The sequence below is a fragment of the Spodoptera frugiperda genome, chromosome 18 (assembly GCF_023101765.2).
Source record: "Spodoptera frugiperda isolate SF20-4 chromosome 18, AGI-APGP_CSIRO_Sfru_2.0, whole genome shotgun sequence".
NCBI classification, from domain to species: Eukaryota; Metazoa; Arthropoda; class Insecta; order Lepidoptera; family Noctuidae; genus Spodoptera; species Spodoptera frugiperda.
In genome coordinates this window covers 9,070,046-9,089,564 of record NC_064229.1, presented here as the reverse complement: position 1 = coordinate 9,089,564, position 19,519 = coordinate 9,070,046, and the positions used below count along the sequence as shown (strand labels likewise).

Below are 19,519 nucleotides of genomic sequence, written 5' to 3'. Positions count from 1 at the left end.
GTACCTGACAGTTTGTCAAATCCTCTAATGGTCGACGGACTGTGATATGATTTTTGTAGATAGAATATCTTAATTCTTCGTTTTTATACTTGAGATAAACGTTGAAACTCAAATAAATACGATAATTTCATACATTCGTACGCGAAATAGTGCCAGACAATATGAAAAGTTGATTGTATTGAAGAAAAATTTTCACGTAGGGATTGGAAGACTAGAAGCTGAGTTTTGGCTTTTTAAATAACTTTTTGATGATAAATCTGTGGGTATTGTGGGTCGAGCGGTGAAGTTTGAAGATGACTACGTCTTCCGAGGACGTATTGCTCAGCGTTAGCTACGTGAGGTTCAAGAAAGGTGATGGCACTTTGTATGTTATGAACCAAAGGTTAGCATGGATGTTAGAAAACAGGGACACCGTTGCTGTATCACATAAATATGCTGACATTAAAAGTAAGTACTACAAACTTCATTATACCTCCTCTAATGTAACATATTACTTGAACATAAAATCAAGAAAATATAACTCTTATAAATACTTAATTTCTGTTGTCCATGTATCCCTTATAGCTGAATATGTAGAAACAAGCTGTTTGTGTATCACTTGCCAGATATTGCATTACATAGATTGTTATTCTACATCACCTCTACCACTAAGCATGTCATCTATGTACTTAGGTACTTCATGCAACTTGTATACATACTATATTAAAAAAACAAGTATAGACTACATACTACATAGCATTAATAAATACTTCACAATGTCAATAGTATTGAGTGTTTTATCTATTGGCATATAGCATAGTATCTGTCATCATCGTCGGTGATATTTTAAATTGTAGATTGTTTGTTTCGCGCACATAAAATGTTGCGATCACATGATCACAACATACTACTTACAATACTTATATTCAACTTTTGAATATTGTATGGAGATTTAGGTATATCATCTATCTTTGGCAGGGGTTTTCAAAGTTTTCTGGTCAAGGGCCACTTTTATATCATTCTTGTTAGGTTAGAGACCACTATCGTTATTACTTTTTTCATGTCATCACACACAGATTTTCTTATTGACTCATAAAATCTAATCATTGAAATCAGTTGCTCCTCTCAGTTTCTCCTTTGTACTGACAAAAGATGTTACTACAGTCAGATTCATTTTAAATTTTATATTGTAGAGTTCAATGTAATATTTGTTAAAGTATTTTATTTGATGATAAGTGCAACAATTAATAGATTGATTGCCAAAAGTGTAATTGTATGTTAAAAGCAAAACCTTTTTATGTTACAAAATAAATTACATGTGAGATGATGTTAAACTATCAATGCCAATGTTAGATCTCCGTAGAAAGCAAATTTTAATTCTAGTTCTTTAATAAGTGTTCTTGAAAGAAATCAACTACTATTTGAATAGGATAATATTAGTAGCAATATCTATTCTCATTCATTTTCAACAGATTAATATTAGATCAGTTCTTCAGTATCATAAATAACAACTGCATACATCTAGATTTTTTCCTACTAGTGCTTAATATTTCTATCTAAGTTTACCTCTAGTCATATTACCTATTCTTGTATTAAAGTAAAATGAATAGTACCTATTTCAGTTAATACTATGAAAAGATTAATGTTCTGTAATCTATTTTCATTCTTCATTGCACCATGACCATCCATCAAACATCTTAATGTATTTGTAAATCAATACATTTTTGCATTTTGAAGCTTATGTCTTAGTTTCTTAAGTTCTCAATTGATTTGATAAAGCATTTTCAGCACCTAGTTATTAGATTACTGAGATAAGAATCCTCTTTTTTCCTGAATGTTATTTTGGAATATTATATTTGCCATTATTATATTTTTTTTCTTGTTATAATAAATACTATATTCAGCTTCTTTCTTAATTTACTTTTGTAATAATGCATACAAAACATGTGTCATGGTTTAGACACCGGACTATTAGAGTCTATCATTGACTGCCCGGCTGGCGCGGTGACTGGCCAACCGGCTGCCTGGCTTTGTGTATGCTACTTTCCAGTCTCTGTTAAAAGTTTTACAATAAAAATGTTTACTCTTATTGAAAACCCAATGTGGGTCTCAGTGTCCTTATCTATACCATTTGCTTTTTATTTCAGCACAAAAAATATCCCCAGCGGGTAAAGCAAAAGTTCAATTACAAGTGGTGTTACACGATGGGACATGTTCTACGTTCCACTTCGTCAACCCTGCTGGTGCGGAGGCACAGGCTAAAGACAGGGATCAAGTTAAGATGCTGCTGCAAAACTTACTGCCAAAGTTTAAGAGACAGATTGATGAAGAGTTAGAGATGAAATCTAAGTAAGTTGTATAAGATTTTATGGCTTAACTACCTAAATAATTATTTTAATGTCTCCCAACAGTTATAAGTTTTTATGTTATAGTAGGTACAAGAATGCATGTATATCAGAGTTTTCATTGATATTAATGCATGAAAAGACTGATGACTGTTGATGAAGTGAAAGAGGTACGTAAGATTTGTAGCAATTGGCAATCCATTGTCTCTGCCTACCCCAATGGGAGACAGGCGTGAAGTTATGAATGTACATACTAAATAGCATTATGACCTATCTTATACATTATTTCATTCATTGATCCTACTCGGATATATATAACTGCCAAACAAAGTATAATTTAACTGGCCGATCTTGAAGTCATTAGGATCCCAATGACTTCCATGACCCATGTACAGTAGTGAATGCCTCATAGCTGCTATGATGATGAAAAAAGTATTTAATTATTGTGTTTTCATCATGAGATAAGTGCACAGACATTTATGATTCAGCGAGGAAGAGAAATAGTTTAATTCAGAGTCAATTTATAGCCATTATAAACTTAAATTGTTAATGAAATCCAGATGTTTACATTTCTTTTGAGAACATTGGTTAATCATGCCTTGTAACTGAGCCAAATTCAGAATGTGGTGTTTAGGTTAATAATAGCAGAATAACATTTTGTAACCTTTCCTTGACATTGCATGGAAATGTGTGTTTGTAGTGTAATGCAAATATGTTTTAAAAAAAGTATTCATAGTTTACTGCGTCACAAATTGTGGGTTATGACTTGTAAATTATGTTATGGTTGTATTATGTGATGTTTAGAGCTCATTAAGTTTTCTAAATATAATATAATAATATTTTATTTTATGTCTCTGTGTGAGAAGACGTCTTTGGTCAGCAGTAGCCACTTATAAGCTGTTGATGAAGATGATGATGATGATTTTACTTAGAAAATTAAAGACATCCAAAGTATATTGTTGAAATTAAAACTCTACTGTATTTTGGCTGCTTATTAATAGTTTTGGTTAATTGATCATTAGCTAAATTACTTTCGATAAGGAAATTCTCAGTATCATAAAAATTGTAACCATTATGTGGCAAATAGCAGCAGACTTGTTATGTACAAAAGGCCTCAAACTTTTTGGGCATCTTCCTTTGTCCTTTGTGTCTTTATCTTATGAGTATGTTTTAAATGAATCTTTATATTTCAGACTATTATCGTTACATCCTACATTGAAGCATTTATATGAAGACTTGGTGATATCGAAGGTGATAAATAGTGAAGAGTACTGGAACACACCCACACTCAAAACGTATACGGAATCTAATAATATTAAGCAGGAGGCTGGTATGTTCATCTTTCTATAATCTATTAGCAGACCCCTGGAAAGAACATCTTATTGTATACATAAAAATGTACTTTTCATAACAACCAAATCGACAAATTACTCACTATTAGTATTGCCCAGCAAGAGTCTTGCAAGTCTCGCATTTACCAATAAACCAACTGATTTTTTTTATATGATTATGATTGAACTGTATAATAGCTATCCACAGGGCAAAGGCTCCTTACCTTTTTTTACTCCTTTCTATTGTAAAGCTATTTGTGGCCAATCCTTGTTATAGATGTCGAGTTATTTCAGTTTTAGGTGGATCGAAGACATATAGAAAGTTAGTGTTTATAGAATATACATGAGTAGCACCGCGACAATCGCCGCGTCGTGTGTCGCGGAATGCTGCTCATGAATATGAGCCTCTAGCATGGCTTGAAACTAGTCGAGTTCCTCGTCAAAACAGTACGTGAGTAAGCCGATAACATAATAATTAATATACATAAGGTATCAGGGATTTGTGACCAGCTCCGCGATCACCGGTTTACTGCATAAATAAGGACCATTCGAGTTCGAGTTCACCTCGAGTTCGTCCCTCCATTTCCTATTGGGCTCCACTCAGTAGTCAGTGTTACCCAAAAAATATATCTATTTAATCTTTTTTCTTTTCTTTTTACGCAGGTGTGTCTGGAGCATTTTTAGCGGATATCCAGCCACAGACGGACGGTTGTAACGGATTAAAATACAACCTCACCCAGGACATAATAGACGCCATATTTAAAACGTATCCTGCCGTCAGAAAGAAACACGTTGATTATGTACCGAATAAAATGACTGAAGCAGAGTTTTGGACTAAGTTTTTTCAATCTCATTATTTTCATAGGTTAGTTTTATTTACATATGTATAGATTTCCCTTGTTTTCATTTCGTATTTAATTTAGGGAGCAGTTTGTGATGTTTCCTAATGGGTGAGCGATCTAGAAGCGAACGCATAGCAGTGCGCCGCACCACGAAAACAAAAGAGAGTCAAAATCTATTGACGTGGCCTACGTGAGATGCGGAGAGCGATCAATTGACTTGGTCACACCGCATAGCGTTGAATTCGCATATCTTCGCACCGCTTCGCGTTCGCTTCTCGATCGCTCACGCAAGACGTCGCGTGAATTAGGGACCTACCTAACTTAGGTAGCAGCGTGTCATGTTCCCTAACCTTCGAAAAGGTAGGATCCTTCGACATGATCATGTTGCCTGATGGAATACTGTTCAATAGTTGAACGTTGGGACTTTCTATCCATGTAAAATCACATTTCAAAAGTATAGTACAAAATAGAAGCTACACTTTGGAATGAGCACCTAGCTTCTCTGACAGATAGTCTGACGGTCAATTCAATTTGACGTTTCAAAAGTGCCTAATTAAGGATTAATTGAAATAAATGCTTTGAGATCGATTTTGATGTAGTTGTTAAAATTAAATGGTACTTTTACTTTCAGAGACCGCATTGCCTCATCGTCTAGTAAAGATTTGTTTGGAGAATGTGCCAAATTGGATGACCAAGCCATTGCCTCAGCTATGAAACACACTACTCTAGATCTCACAGTAAGTTTCTATCTCTAAATGTCCAAATAAAGAGTCCATTTTTTTTAAAGGTGACAAATCATTCAATGTCTTCTCCCGCCTTGGGCGAGGCGAGAGGGAGTGTCAGACTCCTACTGACTAAAAACCACCCCGTCCCTACTCCTGCTTTTCGAGCCGGAGCCCCGGTAAACTCGCTAGGTAGTCCGCAGCTCCAGATTCCGTAGGACAAAAAGTAGCCTGCGTGTTATTACAGACCTAATAAACCTAAACCTAATCACTACCATATAATCAGTAACAAAAACTTGCTCCTTCCAGGTCGACCTCCCACAGTTCACGGAAAACATCCCCTTACTGCCATCAGAAGATGAAATAGCGCCAGAGAAGGAGAAGGGAGACAACGCGTCTATACACAGAAACATGATCAAGCGGTTCAATCAACATTCTATTATGGTTTGTTACTATATCTCTTGCTAAAGAAAAAGTAATCTTATTTAGTTGGTATAGGGTGACAAATAATTAGTGAACGATATTTAAACACGTGATTGTACTCATGTTTACAAACAACTTTCCCAAAGAAACTTTTTTGTATACTCATTAGTTTTATTTTTATCACTATAACAAAACAACAAAATTTCGCGCGCGCCTTATGATCAACTGTTAGCAGCGAGGCGTTCATCAAAAGACTAATAGGTATTTTGCAATTTTAAGCGCGCGTGCTAATGAAATTTGCTTGCTACAAAAACTCCTATTGAAATTCTCCTATTATCTCTCTTCCAGGTGCTCAAAGCTAGTCATAAAACAAATTCTAGTAATAATAATAATAACACAAGTAGTAAAACGACAAATAACAACAAAGTTGTCGAGAACGGTGTGAAAGAATCAAATGGTGTAGCAGAGAAGAGAACAGCAGAAGACAGTAGTACAGAAGCGCCGGACAAGAAGAAGAGAATATTAGAGAAGATACATTATGAAGATCTAGAAGATAAACCGGGTAATGAGGATGCGCAGGAATTGAAATTGTCAAAGGTGAGATAGAACTTCTGACTCTTCTCCTTTGTGAATATTTACCGACTTTTAAAATGAAGGAGGTGTTATGTTCGGATGAAGTATTTTTTCAGCAATATTTTATATTTTTACTCTACTCTTCTAATCCAATCTAACTGTTGTACTCTATTCTACTTCGGTTTTTTTATGGTATAAGCCGGTAAACGAGCAGGCGCATCAACATAGTAAACAATCGCTGCCGCCCAGGAACTTAGGAATTCGGGGAATGAAGAGATTGGGAAGGGGGGAGGGGTAAGGGGGAAATTGTGTTAAAGATCCCTATTACCATTCACGGATAACAACTCCGTACTCCATACTAATATTGAGGAAAAAAAACGATAATCGTTGCTCATTACTCGCGAAGTCGCAAATAACTAATAAAGATTTAATAAATTACAGGTTATATAAAAAAATACAATTATATTTTATACTTACAGATAGAAAGATACCTCCTAGGCCCGTCGAGTCAGTCGCAGCAAACTCACACACATACACACAATGCGCCTCCTCTATCAGCGCTCTCTTCGATATGTCAGGTACGTCATACGTCAGTTAAATCTATCCCTAAACTGTAGTATAATATAATATTATGTTTTATTTATTTATTTATACTTTAGTATTAGTAATGCGGTGATTAGTCTAATTACTGTAATGTATCGTAATATGGTAACTGTTAATCATTAGATAATTTGTTTCCATAATAAGTAAGAAAGGTAATGGTTTATGTCCTAATTGTTATTGTTTTTGATATACAAATTGTTATTAATTATAATCTATGCACAATAACATTAGACAGAAGTAAAATAAGTTTATTTTTGGGGTATGCTTTGTAATAAAAATGACATATATGTATTACGAAGCTCTAGGTAAATTTGGATGGTAGTCTTTGAACATTAGCTGTTGTTAAATATAAATATAAATTGATTATATCGGACGCATCTGTATATAGAAAATTACTTCCAACTGTGGAATGTTCGATTGCAGAAGTGAATAGACTATAGTTAATTTGTAAGAAATTAAAGTTGAAGATCAATCTGCTTCATGAGTATGAGCCTCTAGCATGGCTTGAAACTAGTCAAGTTCCACTTCAAAAAGTAATTTGAGTAAGCCAATAACATAATAATTAATTTAATATGTCTCACGAAAGTTATTATAAATTCTTCTATCTTCCAAATACAAAACTTTCGAAAATAAAAGACATTTTCATTTGAATAATTAGATAGCATAATAAAATTAATTCAGTATAACTCGCGAAACTTATTATAACATCAACATACCCTTGTCGTCAAATGAAATATTGAAAGCTATGATCGCCATGATACAGGCTTGGTCAAGCGGTCAGCAGTGCCAGCGGCCGGTGCGCGTGAGTGCGAGCGCGTGTGTCGGTGCGCTCGGGGAGCTCAGTCCGGGCGGGGCACTCATGAGGCATCACCAGGCCGCGTCTATGGCACGTGAGTATATAGAAAGAAAGAAAATCATTATTTGCATTTACAGTAGAATCCGGTTATAACGACTACCAAGGGACCGGTGACATTACGTCGTACTAACCGGAAGTCGTATTAAACGAACAGAAAAAAGTTTTTTTTTATATAACAGATATTACAGTTATATGCCCGTTTAGGTGATGAGCAGATAAAAAAAAACTAATTTTGATCAAAATAGTTATTTATTAATTATTCAAATTATGTAAGGATGTGTAATGTACGTACATAATGTACCGCTTTCTTATATGGAAGTGTAAATCTATTCTAACAACTTTACATTTAATGCAAATGGTCTGTAATTTTTGTTTATTTCTGGATTTATTCGCGTTTTATCGCGTCACTTGGATTTACCTACAAATACGTACTGCCATAAAATAAACAGTCAATTTCCAATCAGAGGCGTCGCGCGGGGCGATAGTTGAGATAGCTAATCATTTATTTCATTATTTTCTATGAATTATTTGTAAACACGGCAACGCTCGTCGTTTTGTCGTTGTAACCGGACAATTATGTGTGAAATTCGGTCGTTAAAAGCGGTTGGTCGTTGTAAGCGGAGTCGTAATAAACGAATGTCTATTAATGCAAGTTTATACTAAAACCAAACAAATGCCTAAACTTTCGTCGCTAAAAACGGTTGGTCGCTATATGCGAAGTCGTACTAAAGGGACTACACTGTATTTGCACCGATTACAAAAATAATAAACATAAATAAATGATAAAATAAAAGTATACACAGTTTATATATCATAAAGTCTTACCATCGTACTCAGAGTCTCAATGGTTACTTAACCCAGTCCTTAGCAATTGTTTTCGATACAATATCGTTACTAAGGAATAGGTTAATTAATCATTAAATGTCTGAGTACGGCGGTTAATATGTATTTAGAGAATACAATCCCGAGCATGTTTTTCAATCCCGGGATTACGGGATTTTAAATGTGTAATCCCGGGATCCCGGGGCTATCCCGGGATTAGACTTTGTGGTTTCTAATTGGGCTCAAATGAAAACAGAACTTGAGTTATTTAAAAAAAATGATTTTAATATCGTTGCACAATATAAATCACATCACAACACAATACAGTACGAAACGAAAATTGACAAAAGACAACACAACAAAACTAATTAGAATTTCAAAAATACAATCGCAGGAATATCAAAGCATCCAACGTTTCACTTCCAAGCCTGCTTCGTAGTTTATTGCCAATATAAGCAGCAGCTGAAAACGCTCGCTCAGGTTCTACGCTGGTTGGAGGAATAGACATTAGATATTTATTTGCTATTTCTAAGTGATATCCACGAGTTCCTCCATTTTCGAACAGGCTCATTTCACGTCTAATACTATTTGCCAACCCTGATTCATTTTGTATTTGTACTTCAGGATCTGGGGAATTCATACTCTTATCAATTTCCAGCTGTAACTTTTCCTTTAATGTCAATCCTAAAAATCCCGAGATTAGCCAAGTACAGTCCCGGGATTTTCGGGACAAGAAAACGGCCGGGATCCCGGGATCCCGAGATTCGGGATCCCGGGATTGTATTCTCTATATGTATTGCATTGGATGTCTTTTATGGAACATTTCGAAAATTGGTTTGTTTTAATTATTTTGAAAGAAACACTCAAAAATTGTTACCAATGGCAATTGAATAGTCCTCTAGTACTCTTACTCTCTCCTCCAATTGAGAGCATTTACGACACGAATTTTGAAGTCAAAACTACTGAACCCATTTTAATGAAACTTACTACTCGTAAGCAACATATCAAAGTTTAAAAAGTTGTTTACAAATATTTTTGAAAAAATCTTTAGTGTAAGATAACTTTAAGTTTGAAATGAAACATAAAATTGTACCTCTCTGTCTCAATAGCAATTCACACTTAAAAAACACCATGGATAGACAAGGAAACTCAATAAACAATAACTCCAAATTTCCTTTCAGAATTAATACCTCCAGACGTGAAGTCAGAACTACACCGTATCTACCTATCAGGCGGCGAGTTGCTCCGCGAACTATGGCGCTGTTTCCCTCAGCCCGGCGCCGCTACCGACACGGAGGACGCCACCGCTAAAGCAGAGAAGTTCTACGAAGCACTGCTCAGATTTAGGAATGTGAAATTGAGGCCTTTTGAGGTAAGGGATTTTAAAAAACAGTTTTTTAACCTTTTAAATTTTTGTGTGATCCGCAAACAGTACTTCTGCGACTAATGGTCAAATACTCAAACGCCACTCAATTTTAAGTCGCTCTGAAATAGTTTTGTCCCTACAAAATCTTTGTAAATGACAGAGATAGCGCGAGATTTAAGTACAACTAAAATTTGAGTAGTTTTTCAGTATTCGGGCGTAAGTGTGATGTTTGCGTGTAATTTGTTTGTAAATGAACTTCAGACATAGCTATAGGAGAAATTTTAAGTTCAAGGCCACAATACTTATAATTTTTTTTTAAGTTGTCATTACCGTATTGTTATAAACTTCCTCTCCTGTATTTGGCTCTCAAGACATGACAGAAGTTACTAGCAAACCCGGCGAACTCCGTTTCGCCACTAATGATTTTCCCTGTTGTCCTGCTTTCCTGTTTTCCTGAATTATATATAATGGTTTTCCTGAATTTTCTTTGTTATAAAATGCATAGAGAGGAAGTCAGGAAGGAAAACCTGACTTATTTTTATATTATATTCAACCTTTCCTATTTTTGTTCCCAGGAGAAAATGCTCCGTGAATTAACGCCGCTAGCAACGACATTGACGCGGCATATGAATCAAATGATAGACACAGCTTGCGCAAAGTACGCGGTCTGGCAACAACGCCAAGCTAAACTGCGGTAGTAGTAAGTTATACTCGTGTACCGTCAGCAGAATCAGTTCAAAATTTTAATAAAAAATAAACAAATAAAAAATTGTTATCGATTTTTTTAATGCCATGTTAAATAATTTGGAATCTTGGAATGAGGAATTAAATTGTATTTTTTTTTTATTTTGGTCGTTTTCTTTTTTTTTTTAATTTTTCTTTGTGGTGGCAAAAGAGGTTTTACTAGTTTTGTCAATTTATAGTGTTCATATTTAGTCATGTTTCTCCTAATGACTAGTTTTGATGTTGCCTTATAGATTTAGAAATACCTTTCCTGTTTTATTTTGGTGTAGTATAATGAATAATGTAACATAACAAATAAATGTTAGGAATTAGTGTTACTTGACACAAAACTTACTCTACTTGCTGATATAACAGTCAAATTAAACAAATAAGTGGCTCTTTAGTTTATTTATCATAAATAGTCACTTGAAATGTCAAAATAAGCAGCTAATATCGTAGTGTTTGTGGACCTACACACGCTTCAGAACATACTCATTGCATTTTAAGAATTTAAACGTACTAAAGACTCGAATACACGCTTTATTACATTTAAACAAAGCAATAGTTAGAAAATAAATAATAATATTTACTATTTATGCTTCTCAACAGTTTCTGTGATAAATAAATGAAAAATAAAATATATAAATAACATTTTTCTGCTGACGGTATATTTTTATAATAAATAAATAAATAAATACGCGACCAAATTGTGAAAATTTCGTTTTAGGAACGTTTAGTGATGTGACGAGAGACCGAATGCATAATAACCTTTTTTTATTACCCGACTGCAAGAAGGGTTATGTTTTTCCCCAATACACTTTGGTACTGAAATTCCTTTTGAAAAAGCAGACAATATTATATTAAAACGAATGTGATAATCTACCTGATATAGTTCGGATGAATTTAAATAAACTTTTATTGTGATTATTATCGTCTTAGAGCTTATCCATTGGAATCTTATCAATATTTTTAATTGAAGCATAATTAAGGAAATATATTTATTTCCCAATTGTTTTGTGTCCTTTGATAAATACAGATGTTATATTTACCCCTTACTTGCATTTAGATTAGATGTAAATATATAATATGTAAATTACGCACAAAATTCAATACGATCTGTTGCTCTAAGAATCTCATAATGAAAGTTCCAAAAACGTACAGAAAAATCGATGCGATATATTCTAAAACATATATGCTTTAAAGTCCCGGCTACAGCTTGTTTGCGCAACTTTGCGCAAAACTGTTCTTAGTTGCGCAAACTGTTACAGTGTTGCGCTAACTTCTTGGTGTATAAATTTGTGCAAATTGAACTACAAATCACGGTTTACTCACCTATTTTTAATGAAAAAGAAGCTCTACTACTGTCGAGTCACAGAGGGACTCTTCATCATGAACGCGCATTATCAACATGACGTGGTGACGTCGCGTAGCCTACTCTGCAGGAGTAGGATACGTTTGCATACGCTGTTCATGATGAAGGGTTCCGCTGTGACTCGAAATTAGTAGGGCATTTCGGTTTAAGTGAGTAAACCGTCATTTTTAGTTAATTTAGTATGTCTCACGATAGTTATTATAAAAATTGTGCAAATTTATGTTTGCGCAAGTTATTTCATCGTATCTGAACATATGAACGCTTGTAAATCAATACTGCCCCTGTAAATAGTTACTCCGTGTATAAGACTGAATTTTTACAATCACTCTCCTTTTATTTGTACTTTCTCGTCACATCTTAACCGTATTTGGCAAACAAATTATGTACATATGCCTGTCTTATGTATAAATAATAATCTGTGAATACCTAAATCATTTAGTTATGTAAATTGGGACTCTATGGGCGGTTGGACTGTTGGTGAAGTAGTTTTGAATTCATTCAACCATATTAAGTATCAGAAATTGGCATCAAATTGTCATATTTCGATTTCTTTTCAAAGGAATCCTGCTAAAGGTAAACGTCCACAGGCCCGCATTGTACGCATTCCCTATGACGTCATTGGTACGTATCGCATGTAGGCATTGCCGATTATGCGGTCCGTACAATGCGGATCAGTAGACGCAGTTGTATGAGTTTCTATACTAGACAAACTAAAATCCGTTGCGTGCGATGCGTACGATGCGGGCCTGTGGACGCTTACCTTAAATGTGATGTTAGTTACATGTTGATGTCATTAAATCCTTTTTCGTTTGGTTCTAAAATAAACTGAGATTACTATAGGGCTAGTACAAATAATTAAAAAAATCACTTCACAATCGTCCAGTCGTTCGAAAGAGAACCGCTTAGTGTACGTAATAAAATATAATTTAGAATGAAAATAAATGCATTTTGATGAACCAAATCTAACTGAATGAATAGTACTAATTTATTGTGTTCTCTCACTACGTTTCAAAGTGTTTGGGCACTGATTGAATATTGTAATACTTCACATGCATAGCTGTAAAGTAAAACTGCATTGAATTTGCACCGAGTTATCGCACCACCTTCACATAGTCAAAGCATTTATTTCAATTAATCCTCAATTAAGCACTTTTAAAACGTCTAATTGAATTGTCCGTCAGTCTGTCTGTCAGTGAAACTAGGTGCTCGTTCCATAGTGTGGCTTCGAATGGAGGAGAACGAGCAAGAAGCTCCATCGTGAATCTTTTAATATTTTTTTTTAAGAACCCGATAAACTTATATGACAGATAGTCCATACAAATTACGTTCTTAATTCTTTAGGTTCAAAACAGCTATCTAGACTCTGTGAAATATGATGTTAAACTCTTATAAAAATATGTGCCAAGAGATCATTTTGTGAGCTAACATATCAATATGGCTTTTGACTATTTGGAAAATTGTTTTGTTTTTTGTCAATTTAGTGCAGTTTTATACCACACTAGTGTTCAAGCTGAAATTGTTAGCAGTACACTCTAATGGGATTGTTATTAGGTAAATCTATTGTGTTTATGTATTTTTATTTTTGTTCTTGACTCATATTGAGATAACTTTCAGCCACAGTACCCATAGTACGAGTTTGCTTAAGTAATCGGAATGAGAACGCGTACGGCGTTCTAATTGGTTGGTTTATTCAAGCCGGCCAATCAGAGCGCCGAACGCGCTCTCGTTTTGATTACTTTAAAGTTTAAACGTATAGCAAACTCATATTAAGGGTACAGCTAAGTGCAACATTTACACTACATTAAATAAAAAAAAATGCAGATAATAATATACATAAAGTGATCATGATTGTGTGTTTTATGTTAGTATATAACAAACGATTTTTTGGTATATCACCTCCCTGTATCAATGTAGAAATATTAATAGTTTTTTTTTCTATCATCTGCCAGAGAGACATGACATTGAAAACAAGAAAAAATCTCTATGAGAACAAGAAAAAAAGAGATGGTTATAGAGTTGTCGATAGTTGAGAAAAATAATTAATACTAGGGTACTGTTTCACCACCTTCATATAAGTATCCAATAATCCTATGTGACAAATATGAAGTTCATACAAATTACGTTCTTAATTGAATATAGCTTATTTGGTATATAGCTCTGGCCATTATTTTAAACTTAGGATAGCATTCAGGGTTGACTGCTAACAATTTCAATTTTAAATATAAGGTGTTCTAAAATTATTTGCTCCGACTTTAATGGGAGGTAGTGTTGTGTTTGAAGATTACAATAGTAAGTATAAATTATCGATTATGAGTATACATTTTTCATTAAAATAATTTACGTATGAGTTTGTTTCGAAAGAGGTCTTATCTCTTTCACTGTATTTGTCGTACGCATTACATCGTCAATGAAAACAATTGATAGCAATGGTTTTTATTGTAACGCATCGTGCGTATTTGTAAACCACTTTATGCAGTCAATGTGTATTTAACTTCTTTATGTTCTCAAATTGAGTTACCTGGCCCGGATCTACAAAATTTCCACACAATTGAAATCTTCAAACACAACACTACCTCCCATTAAAGCCGTGGCAGATAATTTTAAAACACCTTATATTATAATAGCAACATTCTAATACTCTAATGTTCCACATTGAACGTAACTGATGTAATAATAATAACGATTGGCGACAATAATCGCGTTATTTTACTTAGTATAAGTTGGAAGTATCCAAATTGTCTCGTTACCATACTTCTTTGGTGATTTTTTTTTTATAAATTGTCAATGATTTCAATGGCTGATGTTAGCGTTTATTTTTTTGGATGGATATTTTGGTATGACCGAGTTAAACTATATTAGTTTTTTTTTTGTGTCTGACGGCCGATGGGCCATGAATGTGCTTGAGTGGCGACCACGGCCTGGAGATTTGCGTGCGCAGAGTTCTTCCGCTAGGCGATATCGTTAGTGTCGCGGAAAGCCATTGGAGTCCATTCATTAATTAGGAAAATAAAACTGGCATATCTATACTAATATTATAAAGCTGAAGAGTTTGTTTGATTGTTTGTTTGTTTGTTTGAACGCGCTAATCTCCGGAACTACTGGTCCGATTTGAATAATTCTTTTTGTGTTGGATAGTCCACTTATCGAGGAAGGCTATAGGCTATAAAACATCACGCTATAACTATTAGGAGCGAAGAAATAAAGGAAAATGTGGACAAAACGGGGGAAATTTATTAATTCCTGAGGGCTTCCGTTGCGTGCGCTGCGAAAATGGTTCAAGATACGAAAATTATATGTATGAAAGAATTATTCCTCTTAAAATGATCTAAAAAAAAGTCCGCGACAGTATATGTCTATCTTTTAGGATTAACTTATTAGAATCGTTTTTGTGGTAATCAAACTGGGTCGAAATTAATGCATTATTTGTTAAGAGTTGTATTAACGAAAAAATATTAATCTTTATCGAAATAAATGTGTTGTTCATTAAGAGTATTTAATTGTGAACAAAATTGTCTTTGACATCACTAAACTTCAATAAACATCTTAGAAGATATTACAATTTTAAAATAACTCCGATATAAAATTCACCCGCGCCGCATGATGTACGAAACACGACGCTGCCAGGAGGAGAAGCATTGTTTGCGAACGACGCGGAGCCTGGTGTAACTATAGGTACTCAAAAAAATTATAGTCTTACTAACGAAGTAAAACATTTTTTGATCATTGACCATTGAAAGCGTTTGTTTACAGCGTAGAATGGCAAAAAAGCGGTTTACCACACGCCCACATTTTATTGTGGCTGTCTAACAAAGTACAACCAGATTCTACGTATAGTGCAATAATATCGGCTGAAACATTTGACAAACAAAAAAATCCAATTCTTCAATTTATTGTCATAAAAATATGATAGGGTATAAAAATATGGTCCTTAAGGATTTCGTAACCTTGCGTCACTATGTATGAAAGAAAACATTTGTTCTAGAAAGTACTCTTTCTTTTTTTTGAGGGGGGAAAATCATCCGTTGGCTACTCCTGCCTTGGGTGAAGCGAGAAGGAGTGTAAAAATTACCCCGTTCTGATTTGAGCCGGGGCCCCGGTAATCTTTTACATTGTCTGCAGCACCGGATCGGGCATCAGCCCTATTGGGTCCCATCTGTAGTGGCCTGGCTCTTTGAGGCGCGCACAGAACGCGACGCACGGTACGCACGGGTCTGGTTTTGATCGGGCGACGAGCTACTCTTACTCGCCGTCCGCAGACCCGCGCTTACGGTGGCCGGGGATCGTCACGCGATCCTCGACGCCCGGAGTGTCTTCTGCGGCGACTGGGGCGTGATGAGGATCGTTCCCTCACGAGCTCCGCCTCATCCTTAGCTAGGATGACTGCTTCGCAGAAGGGGGAGACGGCGTCCCTTTCCCCCTCGCTCCGCACCTTTGCCTGAACTAGAGCTGGACCTGGGAGGTTACCGTCGCCATTCACATCTCTAAGGACATGGCGATGCTCAGCACATGCAATGCACACCGCCACTGTATGCTCCACCATATCTTCCGGGCGGTCCTCGCAATGACGACACCCAGACGAAACGCCCGGGTGTTTCCTCCCGCCGAATTCGAAACAGGTACCAACCGAAACTTCCGTGTCCGGTAAGTACCTGCGTCAGGCGGTAGGTGAGGACGCCGTGACGCCTCTCAAGCCACTCTTCATAGAGGGGACTTACCACTGCTATAACGCATATATAGCGGGCCCATCTAAAAAGTACCCTAGGAATTTTATTTCTGAAACACAAACCGGGGTGGCGGTTACCCAACCTATAGGCGCAGGTTTCCGGAAAACAGTGGAAACACATATAGTATAGAAATGAGTGTGGATATAATCATAATCCAGTGCTATCACGAATTTTCAATGCACAAATTAACCGTGGGTAACAGGTATAATTTATGAAGCTGAGAAAGTTGTTTGCAAAAATAAATATAATGCCTAAAATAACTATTCCACGCGGACGAAGTCGCGGGCACAGCTAGTAGATTAATAAATCCAGTCAGTCATATTATGACCAACTTCAAAATGAGTATCTTCATGACATACAAAAAAAAAAAAAAAAATACTGCATTTTATTACTTTTTTCAGTCACCTAATGAAGCCATTGTTATCATGAGTTCTTTAGGTTAAAAAGAATACGAAAATTTTGATATTTTTAAGCATTAATGTTAACAGGTGTATCACACACCGTTTATTACATTTGATTGTTTTATTCCTTGTTTTTAGTACGTTGCGACACAAAATAGAATGTGACTAGTAGTGTTGTGACGTCCATGTGGTGTATCGATAATTTTTTATCGACTTCCTTATGTGTTATAGTTTAATTATTTATATCGATAATTATGTGTTATATCTTCCACTAGTATCTGTTTAGTGTAATATTTATTTTAGATGTACAATGTTAATTTATAAATATGTATGTTTCCGCAAAAAGTCCAGTACCTTTAATACGAGTTTGCTTTACGTTAAACAAAAATGAAACGGCGCTTTCGGCGCTGATTGGCTGCTACGAATGAACTAACCAATCAGAGCGTGAAACGCCTTCTCTTTTCTATCTCGTTAAACGTAAATCAAACTCGCACTAAGACGTCAGACTTTCGCACTTAAACTGTTTAAAAGATTTTCAACTATACGTCTTTGCAATAAACTTGAAAATCGTTTAAACGTATTGGGGTATCTTGTTATGCTGTCTTCTATACAAGTGTTGCTTCTATTTTGTGTCAAAATTTAAACTTATCGAAATTATGTATATTCAGTTTTGAAATTATGAATTATTTTTAGATCTCTTAGATATATGCGCCCGTTTGTAATTGATATTGTTTTTCGTATGTATAAAAATCATTAGTTCAATAGGCGGTTGAAAATTTTTGAGCTAAAAATTTTGTATCAGAAAAATCGAATGATTCGTACTACTACAAATACAGATAACTAAGTATTTAATTATGTTAAGTTTCATGTTACAAGCCTTATTACGCTCCCGTTTACTTTAAATTTTAATTGGTTTAGTCGAGCCGGCCAAGCGCTCTCGTTTTGATTATTTTAAACATAAAGCAAACTTGTACTAAAGGGTACTGAGCTATTTTTTAAATAATTTGGGCTCAAAACTCTTCAGCCGCTTTAGTAATTATCATTGTTTTAGTATTGGCATTGTTTATAAAACTAAAACTAAAATTATAATAAAACGGGTGTCAATAAAAATGTTCCTGAAGCAATATCTTCTTACAATGTCTGATCATTAAGTTTTATTTTTTGAAACTTATTCATTTGTGATAGTATACGTAAACGGATATTTTTGTTGTAGTCGTATAGTGCACAATATTTTTATTATTTCAGATATTTCTATGCTCTTTAGAAATAACGGTTTTATGTCTAGCTTGTCCCGTTTGTTTGTGTCAAATATTTTAATTAGGCTTTTACATCTTTCCTGACATCTGATCAATCTGATATTTGGTACACATTCCGTACTCAGATACATTTAATGATTACTTAATTGCCATAAACGTTCATTGGCAACAAAAAACTCTTAAAGGCTATTCCTCTACTAGTGTCGGACAACGCTTTCCGACATGGCGTCTAATGTGTTAAATAACTCCTTAGTTAGATTTTTTATCGAAAACAATTGCAATTCAATGACTCTGAGAATGGTGGTATCTCTTGATGACAATATAATCTATTTTTTTCTAGGGATTGATTGCTAGAATATTAAATCCGTTAAAGCCTATAAAACCGATTAACATAAAACGCATTTTTATGTATTACATTTGAATAGATGCAACTTCGTGCTTGAATTTGCTTCTTTGAGATTACGTCGAGTAAATAGCAGTACTGTGTTTTACTAATATTGTGCACTAATAAAATAATAGTATAGAAATAAAATGGCGTGCTGTTTCATGTACGTGCACCGAATAGTTCATTATTATTATTTTTCCTTAGTCTATTAGTTCTTCAGTTTAATTTAAATACAAAGATATGATTCGGTAACTCTGTTGTTTTACTTTAAACCCTTGTGCGTCGATATAGAGTCCAATTTTGTCAAGCAATACTTTGATGATTAAGTTTATACAATTTTAGACTTTAGAAATAAAATAAAGTTTATTTTGCGAATGAATGTGAAAGAAAACAGTTTCTGACAAAGATTTATTATAAATATGTTTTTTTACAAATTTAACGAAATATAGGTTTTATTTGTTTTGTTAAAAGCATTTTATAAGAATATTATTGTCGTATGCATTTAGGTTTAGAGAAAAGGGACCTATTTACATACTTGTCTCAATGTGCCAGTCAATTTTGAACCTTATAAGCAAATACGAATGCTTTTAACAAAACACAGAAACAGTGAATACGATAAGTGCTATAATGAGTTAAACAGCCTTCTTGCCTACTAAAATAAATAAATATTACACATAATTAATCATGTTATACATTTCTATACAAGACTTAAAGTCTACGTTAGTTGCGATGAAAATGAGTTTCTTTAAATGAGAAAATTAATTTATAAATAGAGTCCATCACAAATAATTTGTAT

At 34.6% G+C, this 19,519-nt stretch overlaps 1 protein-coding gene across 1 annotated transcript; it reads left to right on the top strand.

Moving 5' to 3' along the window:
• LOC118277792 (general transcription factor IIH subunit 1) lies at positions 1 to 18,975 on the top strand. Its single transcript, XM_035596726.2, has 11 exons — positions 1 to 447; positions 2,127 to 2,328; positions 3,518 to 3,654; positions 4,319 to 4,520; positions 5,129 to 5,234; positions 5,529 to 5,663; positions 5,991 to 6,239; positions 6,695 to 6,793; positions 7,582 to 7,708; positions 9,678 to 9,868; positions 10,438 to 18,975. Exons 1-11 carry the CDS (start codon positions 294 to 296, stop codon positions 10,558 to 10,560), a joined length of 1,725 nt encoding a protein of 574 aa, XP_035452619.1. The 5' UTR covers positions 1 to 293; the 3' UTR covers positions 10,561 to 18,975.
• Positions 18,976 to 19,519: the final 544 nt, after the last annotated feature.

Excerpts from the sequence above, each read along its gene's own strand:
- LOC118277792 (XM_035596726.2), top strand. The coding sequence starts at position 294 with ATGACTACGTCTTCCGAGGACGTATTGCTCAGCGTTAGCTACGTGAGG. Across the intron at positions 4,521-5,128 it reads CAATCTCATTATTTTCATAG|AGACCGCATTGCCTCATCGT; the intron begins GTTAGTTTTATT and ends TTTTACTTTCAG. Across the intron at positions 5,235-5,528 it reads ACACTACTCTAGATCTCACA|GTCGACCTCCCACAGTTCAC; the intron begins GTAAGTTTCTAT and ends TGCTCCTTCCAG.